We start from the raw sequence: 14,780 nt of genomic DNA on the forward strand, positions 1-14,780 counted from the left end.
TATATACACACTATAAAGACTCTTGGGAGTCCCGTGGACTGCAAGGAGATCCAACCAGTCCATTCTGAAGGAGATCAGCCCTGGGATTTCTTTGGAAGGAATGATGCGAAAGCTGAAACTCTAGTACTTTGGCCACCTGATGTGAAGAGTTGACTCATTGGAAAAGACTCTGATGCTGGGAGGGATTGGGGGCAGGAGGAGAAGGGGACGACAGAGGATGAGATGGCTGGATGGCATCACTGACTCGATGGACGTGAGTCTGAGTGAACTCCGGGAGTTGGTGATGGACAGGGAGGCCTGGCGTGTTGCAATTCATGGGTCTCAAAGAGTCGGACATGACTGAGCGACTGAACTGAACTGATAAAAGAAAGAACCAAGGAGAACCTACTGTATAGCACAGGGAATTCCACTCAGTATTCTGTAATAAGCTATATGGGAAAAGAATTTGAAAAAGAATGGACATAGATAGATGTAAAAACTGATTCGCTTTGTTATACACCTGTAACATTGTAAGTCAAAAAAACAATACTCCAATAAAATTAAACACACACACACGAAGGAAAGTATTTATCTTCTAGGTTATCCAGCGACTATAAAATAAATATACAAATTACCTCTTATTAACATGTTTTGAAATCTGGTAAGAAATAATAAGCAGTTTGCAATGGTCCAAACTTTTTCAAAACTGACTCTAGTTCTTTACAGTATATTCAGACTTTAATTGGGGATTACTTGCCATTTCTAATGAATTTCTAAGTTTTGGCCATCTGTATGAAGCTATATGAAAAAAATAGCTAATGGCCTTCTAGATTTGGTTAGCTGAAGGTAATAACTTCCATTTTCATGAGATTATTTCCACAGTATATTAGTAATTAGGTCTTACCTTGGTTAATAGGTTGAGAACTTGCTTTATCAATTATACTTAAAATTTACTGAATGCTCACTAGATGGTTGGCACATGAATTATCATTTAATTTTCACAACAGCCTTATGAGTTTACCTATATTATTTTCTCCTTTGAGATTAAGAAGCTAGCCTTAGAAGAACTAATGCTCCCCCTGGTGAAGAGCTCGTATATTTTCAATCAACCAGTTGAGTCACTCAATTGTGTCCGACTCTTTGCGACCCCATGGAATGCAGCACGCCAGGCTTCCCTGTCTATCACCAACTCCCAGAGCTTGCTCAAACTCATAGTACATGTTGGAGGCAGGCATAAAAGCTAGGTTTTACCTAACTTCATAAATCTTGCTTTTAAATATCATACAATTATGATTCTCATTGCTAAATTCTGCTTTTACAAAACTATAAATGAATTTACAAATTATATTAAACCCCAAGGAAACACAAGAGTACAGGCTCAGATGCAATATTAAATGCTTACTGTCCTCGCTGTAGGAAACTATACTTTGCCTTCACAGAATGTAAAGGAATAAACCCATTACCCAATGCCCATGTTGGACACCTTCCAATTTTCAAAAGGATGCTGCATAATCTCTTATAAAACTGGAATTCTAATATGAGTTATAAATCAAGCTTAACCACATAATAAAGTAATCATGGAAAAGTACAATTACATATGTAAATTCTTCTTGGGAAATTTTGCATTGCTGAAATTGCAATCTTTTAAGCTTTGCAAATAATAAAATGCAGTTTAAATCTTTTCTGAAAACAGGCAGGATGTAAAGTCATCATGTCTTTTTTTATGCCCTCTTATTCATTGGTCTTTTAAAAAAAATTATGATGTATTTCAAACACACAGGCAAGAATACAGACTAACATAAAGAATGTTCACATCTTAAGAAGTTAAGTATTAGATTCCACTGAAGGCCATGGTTTCTAAAATAAGCATATTATCAAAATAACATAGAAAAGATTCTCTCTAGTCTAATAGAGACTCCTGAACTCTAAAACAAATAGGCTGGAGCATACAGTAAATGTTTTTTTAAATCTTAAAAAAAACAAACATTTTAAACAGAAGCCATTTATCTTCACTGATGTTTACAAAATAAAAATTGACAATTTCAGTTTTAAACATATCACTGGAAAGTGTGGCCGATGGTCATTCCTCTGTGAGCCAAATACCATGGGTTAGAATATCTGCATGTAGTCTCAGAATGTATGAAAAATTCTGACCACTGGCAGTTGTGACTGCTCTTACAGAAAAAGCATCACAAATGGTACCTACCCAGTAAGGTCAAAACACAGGCTAGAATCGCGATCAGGGCTCCTGTGCTGAGACCGGCAGGAAGGACGTAGGCCTCGGCGTTGCAGGTCTGGGCAACCCCGTCTGCATCACAGTCACAGACGCGGATGGTGAGGGTGTTGGTGCTGCTGAGTGAAGGCGACCCGCTGTCCACGATGAAGATTGGCAGGTAATAGACAGACTGCTCCTGTCTCCGGAAACCATTTCTCCTGGTGAGAATTGAGGCTGTGTTGTCTAGGGTGAAGAAAGCAAACATATAGAATACAAGATTTCTGATGGATCCTGTCTTACCAAACTTCATCTGACTTAGTCACTCCCCTTAGCTTCTTTTGAGTCATATTTCCAAATACTGGTTCATTTGGATATATTTTTAAAAACTTATATCGTGCTACATGGTTATGACCAAAGAAACAGTTATAAAGTAAAACTGAACAGAAAACTGTTTATACATCATTTATCATATTAAAAAGTGTATACTAGATATAATTTTTACAATCTTAAATTTCAAACCATATGCTTATAGAAAGGATAATAAAAATTAACAGGTTAAATATTTTTGCAATGTCATTGGAGAGATAGGTGAAATTTTCAATCCATCCTTTGACAATTTCCAAGCCCAATACAGAAAGAAGTAAAATAAGCCGCTTTTGTTTTAATTAAAAAGAGTATGCAAAGATATTCAAAAGAAGAATGTTATATAATTTTTAAAAATCTTTACGGGCCATAGCATTACCAAAACATCATGTATATAAACATTTTATCAGTCATAAATTAGGCCATTTGAAATTAATTTATATTCAATATTTTATTTCATCTTAACAATTAGTTACTATGAAACTTTTAACAGTGGTAAGTCTGAATGACATAGCTGTATGATATAGCTTTAATTTCTATATCAGAAATAGACTTTTTTTTAATCTGCTCACAATTTGTTCAGTTACCTTACCTTAATTAATAAAGGAATTTCTGTGATTTTAAAATTTATAGCAATTAATTAAAATACAATGGAAAAGAAGGAACGCCAGGACCATAGTTTTATCTATTGTGGTTTAATATACAGTGTTATCAAAGAATTAACAATACTCTAATCAAAGAGTCAGCTGACATCTACTATCTCTAACAGCCCAGAAGAGCATGCACTCATGAGACTGGAATTACAAATGTAGCAAGAAGAAAAGTGTTTGGTGTTCAGCTGGTAGGTTTCTATATAAACAAATCTTTTATTTTAAAATGTATGAATTCAAGAGGGTTCATTTAAAAACTACACATGGAGTTTAAGGGTATTATGTTCAACATGTTTCTGTAACAACACACACACACACCTCTAGTCTGCCTCCCAACTGATCAGATGTTATACATATTTATGACTTGATATACAAAGGTTTTTCAAAGTTGCAGATTTGTAATCTAACATGCCTGGCATCAAATAACACACACACACATACACATACAACAAATTGGGGAGTATATGCTAAAATGTCCAATATCTGATATGTGATTTTTAAATTTATAGTAATGTTCCTATGATTGGGAAAGAGATCATAAGTTCACCGTGTTCTCTATGTAACCCCTAAAACGGAAGCCAACATAGGAACAGCTGTTCCTTCTTCCTGGTCCTTATGTTTTCCTCCAGGATTCCCACAAGCAAGGGCTTGACTTGGGAAAACCTTTAAAGTGTGTGGCTGGATGAATTTCTGGAAAATCCAACCATTTTAGTTCTGTGTTGGTGCAACAATCATGGTGGTACTGGCTGATGACATGTGGGGGGAATATTCAAGACCCTCTAAACTCCCCTTTGTGCAAGCGCTAAGAATGGTCTTTTCCAACTATGATGAAGGCAGAGAGTCTGGGATTACCCACACAAAGAATGTGCTTCCTTTTATGTTGCTAACGGGAAAAGACACTATCCTCATTAAGCAGAGAGTAGCATCAGAAAAAATATTATTTTCAGATAGAATTTTTGAGGCCAAAGCTGAATTTTCTCCAGTAAAATAGTTGGCGGCTTCAGGTATAAGCACTTGCAATATCCACTGTCTGAAAGCAAGTCTTTTTACTAAGTCAGATTGGACTAACACATTCTACATTTGGTTTTTCTGAAACTTGATTCACATATTAAACCTGAAAAATTACATTTTCTGTATTGTTGGGGTATATATTCCTCTCTGGTGGCTCAGACAGGAAAAGAATCTGCCTGTAATGTGAGAGACCTGGGTTCAATCCCTGGGTTGGGAATATCCCCTGGAGGAGGAAATGGCAATCCAGTCCAGTATTCTTGCCTGGAGAGTCCCATGAACAGCGAAGTCTAACAGGCTATAGTCCATGTGGTTGCAAAGAATTGGACACAACTGAGCGACTAACACTTTGAACTTTTGATAATCTTCTCTCTCTGTTTACACACACACACACACACACACACACACATACACACACATCAAAGTTAGATGATAAATAGCAAGTTCTCATACTTCCTTGAAAAGTTTTTATGATTGTCTATATACTATCTATTGGAGAAGGAAATAGCAACCCACTCCAGTATTCTTGCCTGGAAAATTACATGGACAGAGGAGCCTGGCGGGCTACAGTCCATGGGATCACGTAAGAATCAGACACAACTTAGTGACTAAATACACTATCTGTATGGCTATAAGAGTGTGTGTGTGTGTTTATATAATTGAGCAAAACCAGAAACTAGCTACATATATTTGAAAAATGTTTCTATAATGACCTTTATAAAACTGCTTTTCTTTGAAGCAGAGAAATGAGATCTGGAATGACAGGGAATTCGTTATTCCTTTTAAATTCTGTATTTCTTTGCATCAAGAGTATATTTCCATGGATTACTTTTATTCTAAAAATGAAACAGTAACTGATGTTGACACTGAAAATACTACGTCAAAGGTTATGTAGGTTGAAATGTGTTCAGTCCAATTACTTTCCTAATGTCTTAAGTTATGCCTAGGTAATATAATCCTTACTAAGGCATTTAGCTGACCCTCAACTGATTAGATACTCTCAATAAAGAGCTTTGTATACAAATAAGGAAGCAAATAGCCAGAAAGAAGGGACAGAGATGAATCCGTCATCTCCCCTCTTTGGATTTAGGCCTAAAATGATTTAAGTAGCAGTTTCTTCATGACAGAAAATCCATAGATAAAAATTACTTGAGGGGCTCATTTCCCTTTAATTAATGTCCTTGCTGTTATGAGAAAGAAAGAAAGAAAAAAAAAAAAATCCCCATCAGCATTCCTGAGTGAGAAAAAGCTCTCTTGTTTAGAAAGCTCCTACCTGTTGCCTCCTCTGGTGACAATAGTTCAACCTTACCTTTGTTGTCTTTCAGTGAAAAGTTGTGGTTGTTTGTTGCATCAGTTGTTAAGCTGAAATAAAACTGGTGGCCATTGGCTGGCTCGTCTTTATCGACAGCACTGACTTTCTGGATAACCTAGGAACAGATAATGTAAAACAGGACAGCATGCCGTGCGCTCTGTGTTTTGAGCAGAGAATAGAGCAGCTTAACACTAATGATAAATACCATCCTGTGCAATGAGCTGGGGAAGGGTCAGGTGTACTGAAATGAGGACTTCCCTGGTGGCTAAGATGGTAAAGAATCTGCCCGCAATGTGGGAGACCTGGGTTTGGGGAAGATCCCCTGGAGAAGGAAATGGCAACCCACTCCAGTATTCTCGCCTGGAAAACCCCATGAACAGAGAAGTCGGATGGGCTATAATCCACGGAATCGCAAAAAGTCAGACACGACTGAGTGACTAACACACATACTGACATGAATGCAACCTAAAAAGGGCTCTGAAAATCAAATCATGTTCTTTTCAAAATTCGTATTTGAACTGACTTTTGTGAACCTCAGAAATAAGCTGTACCAACCGATTATACCTTATCAGACATCACAAGACACTGACAATATGGATAAGCAGACCAAACCACAAGGAGGCTACACTCCACTAAATTTGTGGAACTTCAAAGTATGTAAGCCCCGCTGTGTAATGTGGGAAATGGCCCAATCGAGCTTCAATGCTATATGTCTCTTTAAAAAAGCCTAAGTGCTTAACATCTACCATAGCTTTTACAATGCTTACCTTTCTTCTGGAGGAATTTTTTCATCATCCCAATTAAACCAGAATTTGAAAGTTCCTTTAATATTAGTTTATGCTATACATCAAAGTGTTAGTTTTGCTGAAACATGCTGATGATATTTCATCTTAAAGCTGGCAGGATATCAAAAGCAACTATCGCTGGGAATTTTTAAAGAAATCATTAATGAGGAGGCTGGTATTCTGAAGCCTCTTACCTGGCCTGGCTGGGCGTTTTCACAAACAGTGGTCTCATAGTCCATGGCAAACTCAGGGGCGTTGTCATTGATGTCAAGGATAGTGATTGCTACGTAGCCTCTTCCCACCTGAGATGGATTCTCTAGTAAAGAGGAAAAGATTTTCTCATTTACAGGCACACCCCATTCTATTGCACTTTGCTTGAATGTGCTTCACAGAGATTGTGTGTTCTACAAATTGAAGGTGTGTGCCAACTCTTCATCAAGCACGCCCATCAGTCCCATTTCTGCAATAACACCGGCTCACCTACCTCATGTCTCTGTCACGTTTTGGTAATTCTCAAAATATTTCAAAACTTATTATGTGTTATGGTACAGATGATACCACCCTTATGGCAGAAAGTGAAGAACTAAAGAGCCTCTTGATGAAAGTGAAAGGGAGTGAAAAAGTTGGCGTAAAGCTCAACATTCAGAAAACTAAGATCATTGCATCTGGTCCCATCACTTCATGGCAGATAAATGGGGAAACAGTGGAAACAGTGTCAGACTTTATTTTTCTGGGCTCCAAAATCACTGCAGATGGTGATTGCAGCCATGAAATTAAAAGACATTTACTCCTTGGAAGGAAAGTTATGACCAACCTACATAGCATATTCAAAAGCAGAGACATTACTTTGTCAACAAAGGTCCATCTAGTCAAGGCTATGGTTTTTCCAGTGGTCATGTGTGGATGTGAGAGTTGACTATAAAGAAGGCTGAGCGCCGAAGAATTGATGCTTTTGAACTGTGATGTTGGAGAAGACTCTTGAGAGTCCCTTGGACTGCAAGGACATCCAACCAGTCTATCCTAAAGGAGATCAGTCCTGGGTGTTCATTGGAAGGACTGATGTTGAAGCTGAAACTGCAATCCTTTGACCACCTGATGGGAAGAGCTGACTCATTTGAAAAGACCCTGATGCTGGGAAAGATTGAGGGCAGGAGGAAAAGGGGATGACAGAAGATGAGGTGGCTGGATGGCATCACCAACTTGATGGACATGGGTTTGGGTAAACTCCAGGAGTTGGTGATGGACAGGGAGGCCTGGCGTGCTGTGGTTCATGGGGTCGTAAAGAGTCGGACACGACTGAGTGACTGAACTGAACTGATGGTGACCTGTGATGTTCCTAATATTCTTACATCTGAAGGTTCAGATGACAGCAGTCTTTGGCATTAAAATATTCCTTAAGGTGTCAACATTGTTTCTCTAGACATAATGCTATTTATTGCACACTTCAGAGATTACAAGTGTCGTATGCACTAAAAAACAAAACGTGACTCCTCACTGTAATGCTCACTTTAGTGCAGGTGGCTGGCATTGAACCTGCAACCTCTGATCTCTGCTTGTGCTTAGACTAAAGCTATTACTCCAATGCCATCTTTCTTAAGAAATTTATATTATGAACAGTTAGAATCAATCAAAAATGTCTGCCTCTAAAGCACAAATCTAATAAGGAAATGACCATGCTTCATGTAAAATCTAGAATCATACATTGCAGATTTTGAAGGGAGCAACAGAAATTCTGACCCAAATGTCATATGCACTCAGAGAGTGATGAAGAAGCCATGAATTTAAATATTATCTGATGTTAGAGCTCCTTTTGTATGAATATGTCTATAATATGTACATATTACCTATGTATGTGTGTATATATATATTGGAGAAGGAAATGGCAACCCACTCCAGTATTCTTGCCTAGAGAATCCCAGGGACGGCAGAGCCTGGTGAGCTGCCATCTATGGGGTCGCACAGAGTCAGACACGACTGAAGCGACTTAGCAGCAGCAGCAGCAGCATGTGTATATATATACATATATATATATATATACACACACACATACCATATTATAAACATGCATACAATGTAATTGTGCATTGTTCTCAAAGCTTTTCTCATCAAGGACCAAAATTAGTTTAATATGAGAATACACAAACTTGAATGTCTGGTTAGAGATCAACTGACTATTTATGTAAGCTACTGGACTAAACCATGTCAGCACAGATGCAGCACATGAACTGTGACCACAAGACAAGAAGAAAGCGTCTGTGGGTAAATCAGGCCCATCATTTTATGGTCACTTCATTCCATTAACTTTCTAAGTATTAGCAAACCAAGTTAGGTAATGTAAATATATTGCACACCTTGAAACTAGGGAGTTTCAAAATTTTACTGAATTCAAACAAGTATCTAGTAAAATTCAAGTTGAAATTATAAACTCATGGCAGCCCATTCTCCACTCTCAATGTCCTCCATCCTAATTTAATGTTAAACCTTACAACTTACGGCTCTCCATTGCAAGGACTGTGATATTGTGAACAGCGTTTGTCTCTCGATCCAAAGATTTGGCGGTTGTAATAACTCCACTGTTGGCATCGATATTGAAGTATCTCTCCAAATCTGTGTTTCTGTCAATTGAATACCTAATATTTAAAAAAATAAAAAAGCACTTCAATATTTATGTCTGATTATAATTTGCTCTATTTATTTCATTAATTGCACATAAAAATCACCAAATTCTGCCGACTCCATGATCTATGGAGTCACATTAACATAGAATATGCCTAGTTTAAAACTGCACCAGGGTTCTAGTTGATTCATCATCTGCTTCTCAGTAACTTCTGCTTTTCTCCAACAGTACAAAATAAAAACAATCATATAAGTAGCAAAATTATCTTCAAACTAGATTTGAATATGCCATTATTAACTCCAAACAGTGATTCCTAAAAAACATTTACAACATATTTAGTATCCCTGTTTACAATTAGAGGTCCCTTTAAAATGACATGTATGTAGACGACTCACCCATTCACATAAACTGAGTAACATCTTGTGTTTTAGTAACTCCAGCCTGATCGTAACCTTTCTTCCTTTTGTTATCTCTTACTCAGGGACCACAGACATGTTTCAAGGCAGAACCCTGCACCGTGCAGAAAAGGGAGCCCTGGTATACTGTTGGTGGGAATATAAATTGGTACAACCACTAGAGAAAACAATATAGAGGTTTCTTAAATAAAAAACAGAACCCACTCCTGGCCATGTATATGGAGAAAACCGTAATTTGATAAGATACATATACCCGATATTCACTGCAGCACTATTTACAACAGCAAGACATGGAAGCAGCCTAAATGTCCATCAAAAGAGGAATGGATAAAGATGTGGTGCATACAGTCAATAAAGTATTAATCAGCCACAGAAAAGGACAGAATAATGCCACTTGCAGCAACATGGACGAGCCTTAGAGAGTGTCGTACTGAGTGAAGTCAGATAGCCAAATATCAAATGATATAGCTTATAATCTAAAAAAGTACAAATGAGCTTTTATAAAATAGAAGGTAGAGTCACAGATGTAGAAAACCAACTATGGTTACCGGGGGAAAAGCAGGGAGGAATAAATTGAGACGCTGGGAATGATATATACACAATACTATAAAATGGATAACTAATAAGGACCTACTGTATGGCAGAGGGAACTCTACTCAAAACTCTGTAATGGTCTACACGGGAAAAGGAGCCAAAGGAAAAAAAAAAAAGTGGATATACGTATAACTGAACCACTTTGCTATACACCTGAAACAACACTGTAAATCAACTATAATCCAATATAAAATAAAAATCTTTAAAAATACCTCAAATTACATAAACATTTTGGTGTGTTAAAGCCTTTTCTCAAAATATCTGCTATCCAAACATCAGTGAAAAACTACTGCTCTACTTGCATTCTTATTCAATCATGCTATTTTTTGTTCCATAGACAAATTTCACCCTTTCCTCATTAATGACTAGCTTCAAATGCACTCACAGTCTTTCTACTTAGGTGAGATTAAGGACTGTCATTTAAAAACAAATGAATGAACAAATAAACACACACCCAATTTCATAAAGTATTCTGTTTCCTGAGTACTTTATTGGTGATTATTAAATGGAATCATATAGTACTACTCTGCTCTATAACAAGATGCAAGGGACATAAAAAGGAAAGACATCAAAAAATGTCACCAAAAAATTGAGCACAAACCAGCAAACATTACTGTCTTTGTGCAGCAACAGGTATTTGGGTATTCAGAATACCAGAAAGCTATCTAAGGGGTCTGTTTTGTTGATGGCATAGGAGACAAGATTAGCAGCTAAGAGAGGAAGGAAAAGGTAGTTTGAGGAGGAGAGAGAATTGCTTTTTTTTAGAAGAGACCAAAAATACATATAGGGAGAGTATCGGAGAAGGCAGTGGCACCCCACCCCAGTACTCTTGCCTGATAATCCCAGGGACGGGGGAGCCTGGTGGGCTGTCATCTATGTGGTCGCACAGAGTTGGCCACGACTGAAGCAACTCAGCAGCAGCAGCAGCAGCAGCAGCAGCGAGAGTATAAAGGAATAAGCTACACATTGTGGATTTTGCTCCTTTGCGACTTATGTCCATTAATTTAATGTGAAGACAGTCATCCTATTCGTCTGTCTTGCTTATTTGAAGAGGAAAGGAGAAGGTTGGGTTTAGCCAGTTATGGACAATCCAACAAGAGGAGGGTAGATTCAGACATCTGCATAGGAGGAATGATAAAGAAGACCCATGGTCTCCAAGCTTGTAAGAAAGAACTGAGGAAGTAAGAGAAGGCAGATTGACATGACATGGCAGCATCACCAAGTAGGAGGACTTTCCCAGGATCCAGAATTGCTGCAATGGGAAGTAGCAGATAAGAGAGTAGATGCTTGAATTAGATTTTCCACAGTAGCTCAGAGTTAACAAGACAAGGGTATGTTCATAAGCATCTATGACAAAACTGGGGCAAAGAAACAGATCATTAAAGTTAAAAAGACTAAGAAAGTGACAGGCTAGATACTAATCATCATGCCAAAAGTGATGGTAGGGAAAGACAAAATAATCTGAGTACTAAAGACTCAACAAATCAGTGTGATTACTGTATATCTGGTGGTGGATAGCAACAGGAAAGGTTTTGAGTCAAGTGTGGTGACACATTCTGCCAAGAGTTGAGAGTCTGGAAGGGAAAGGAAAACTAGTTTGACAATGGTAATGGCAGTACAAAGGGAACTCACCCTCACCTCCAGGATCTGTGCTACATGAAACAAGAGGAAAAATGCATTTTAACTGAATGTCCTTATACCCTCTACTTACCATCTATTAATTGCAGCTACGTGTCAAATCAAGACATTCTGTTTAACCTGTCTGTCCTATCTGCTGACCTCAAAAACATTTTTTCTTGGGTTCGGATCCTTTTCTATTTATAAAGCTTTACTGGAATCAAAAACATGTGTTTTTCATTTTAAAAAACCAAATTTCTTCCATTTGTGTCAGTTTCTTTGTTGGCCTCCATGCTGTCAAAACTATTGTTCCCTTCTCTCTTCTTACTTTCTATCTCATCCAAGTTTCCCACAATTGACTACTGACAACTCCTTAAAACACATTCTCCTTTTGCCTTTATTAATATCATGTACTCTTTGGTTTTCTCCTACATTACTGCCGGCCCTTTCCAGGACCTCAGTTGCTTTACCTTCTCCTCCGTAATCTTTAATTACTTCCCCCCAAACCTTTCCCACAGATCCCCTTCTCTTTGAAAAAAACATTTTTTCCTTCCATCTTCTATGGCCCTGTAGATTAACTCAGTTCTATAATTTTGATGAGCCCTACATTTACATAAAAATCTCCTGGGCCAACCAGACTGACTTACTGAATTACTTGCACAGATAAATAAACAATGTGAACGGAAATGTGACATTCTCAGGCTGCTGTCCTGTCTCCTAAGGTCTCCCACACCACCTCCGCCCTCCCTCTTTTCCACCTGAGAAAATGACATCACCTGTCACGTGAATGCTCAAGCTAAAAACATAGATTTGTTTCTCTCTCTTGTCCCTGCATCAATTTGTCAATATCTACTCTCAAGTGCAGTCATTCCAAGCTACCACATCCGAGCTTAGATTCTTCATTATTCTACTTTTTATCAGCGTACCTCCATTCTTAGAATCTACTTTCCACACAAGAGGCGTGCAAAAAAAAAAAAAAAAGACATAAATTTTCTGTTACATAGAAAGGCCAGATCGTCTCTGAAATGTTGCATTAGTCAAACCAGTTTATGCCATTATTTCATATTATTAATATATTCTCTCTTTATATATACCTGGGAAGAGAAAGAGGAATTAACTTGAGAAGAGATGGAAGACTCTGGCAAGGACCAGGAGTAAACAAAGAACAGTTATTGTACTTCTTAATCACAAGGATTTGGGATCCCCAGCATTAAAGGGGTCCCTAGTTTCTACCAGCCCCTCTGGACATGCAAAAAGCAGAAATTTCTGCATGAGACATTAGTTAATGATAAAGTTACCTAAAGGGAAAAAAAATTTCTTAACCAGGAGAAATAAAGAAAATATAGCTTTTTTTAGAGTGAGTGGTACAAATTGTCTCTGAATTAGTCTGGGAGGCCTGAGTGAGGCCAAGAGAGAAAAAAAAACACTCTGAAGAAGTTCAGAGCCACACGCTCTTTGTAGCTCCGGATCTACTGGTTTGGGGACAGAGAAATACAATTGCCAATTAGAGGCTGAACAGGAAAGGAAAGGACTGGTGTTTCTCTAATCATGACCCAAAGTTATCTTTAATGCAACTTCTGCCGCAGTTAGTGGTGATTGCACACTCAGAATGATCCTTCTAGTTTCTATAAATCACAGCCTAAAATACTTGACCTCCTTCACTGTAGGTTGGAGGGACCAATTAAAGAAATCGCTTCCATATTTTTGCAGCACCAGCAGTTAAGGTTTCTGCTCTCTGTATTTATTATGCAGATGCCTCCGAATCTCAATATCCAGTCTCAATCCTTTTCCTGAGATTTCGTAAACTATCCCAAATACCGGCAACATCTTCTGTTAAAGGTCAGTATATCCAAAAGCAGATTCATCAACCTTTCCCCCGACAGTCCCTCCCCCTAAATATACTAAGAATTTAAAATATATATATTGTTTCCTAGTCCTCAAACAGCTATGTAAGGTCATGTAACACACTTTCACTTGCATGCCTAATGTTCACCTGCCCTTAATTCTTATTCATGGAAACCTGGTTATGTCAGAGGCAGGCACGTGTCCAGCTGGAAAACTACACTAGCTAGCCTCCCTGTAGATGCAGTATCCTTACATCTGTGGGCTTCCCACGGCTCAGACGGTAACCAACTTGCCAGCAATGCCAGAGATCCAGGCTCTGTCCCTAGGTAGGGAAGATCCCCTAGAGAAGGGGAGAGCTAGCTACCTACTCCGGTATTCTTGCCTGGAGAATTCCATGGACTCTTAGCAAATGAGATGCAAAAGAAAATTTACAGGTTGAGCATCATTCCAAAACTCCCTTAAGGACAGGAGACAACTGCTAATTCACCTGGCATCTGATTTTGACCCTTCCCCTCTATCTCACCTGGGATACGAACACACTAGAGAGCAATCCACAAAGCATCTTGTAAATAGAAGGTGATGGCTGCCTGGTATAAGAAGCCAAGCCCTTGACGACATTATCCTGCCAATTTGTCGTTCTTTGATTGTCTGGTACCAGACTTCTCATTGATAAGTCATTAGTGTTAAGCTTTGTTCCGACCAGCCGAGCACAATTTCTAAGGCAAGCAGGTACCATTATTGCTGTAGTTAAGGACTGGACTTTAAAGTCTCAAAGCTGATTGCTGATGGAGCCAAGATTTAGAATGGTGTTTGTCTGTACCATTTTTCCAGTATTCACCATATTGCCTATAGATGAGCTTTTAGTCTCTGCTACCTACATTTCTAGAATTCAGCTTTACGTTATTTTTCCCCACTGCTCTTTCTAAAATTCTAAGATAGTCACACTGATGTATTAATGGAATAAATGACAACATAGCGTGTATCTCCATTTTGGTGCCTTTCCTCGTGTTGGTCCTTTTTCACTCTGATCTTTCCTCCCTCCAATTATTGTACTCCTACTATTCCCTGATGACAGTCCTCTGGCAGTAAAGCACCAAGCCATCGCAATTATTGGACTGGCCAAATGTTCACTCGGGTTTTTCTGTAAGATGTTATGGAAAACCCAAGCAAACTTTCGGGCCAACCCAATACTTCAGAAATCACGCCTTTTTAAGGCTTGGGGTATTTATGACTCAGGGATTTCACTAAAAGCTCTCTGTGCTATTTATATATACCACCATGAACCACAGACTGGGCATTTAAAAGGTAATATTTATAGCCAGGACCCTGCCACAAACTTATAGTACCAAGTTGAACTTTTCATTCACCATTTGTGTTCT

At 38.3% G+C, this 14,780-nt stretch overlaps 1 protein-coding gene across 1 annotated transcript in view; it reads right to left on the reverse strand.

Moving 5' to 3' along the window:
• CDH7 (cadherin 7) overlaps nt 1-14,780 on the reverse strand; it is a 126,710-nt gene that overhangs the window by 12,214 nt on the left and 99,716 nt on the right. Inside the window, exons 7-10 of the mRNA XM_068993594.1 lie at nt 8,806-8,942; nt 6,507-6,628; nt 5,525-5,642; nt 2,186-2,437 (exon numbers count right to left, since the gene is read on the reverse strand). Coding sequence (XP_068849695.1) covers nt 2,186-2,437; nt 5,525-5,642; nt 6,507-6,628; nt 8,806-8,942 — 629 coding nt within the window. The remainder of the gene's footprint in view (nt 1-2,185; nt 2,438-5,524; nt 5,643-6,506; nt 6,629-8,805; nt 8,943-14,780) is intronic.

Source organism: Capricornis sumatraensis, chromosome 21 (assembly GCF_032405125.1).
Source record: "Capricornis sumatraensis isolate serow.1 chromosome 21, serow.2, whole genome shotgun sequence".
NCBI lineage: Eukaryota > Metazoa > Chordata > Mammalia > Artiodactyla > Bovidae > Capricornis > Capricornis sumatraensis.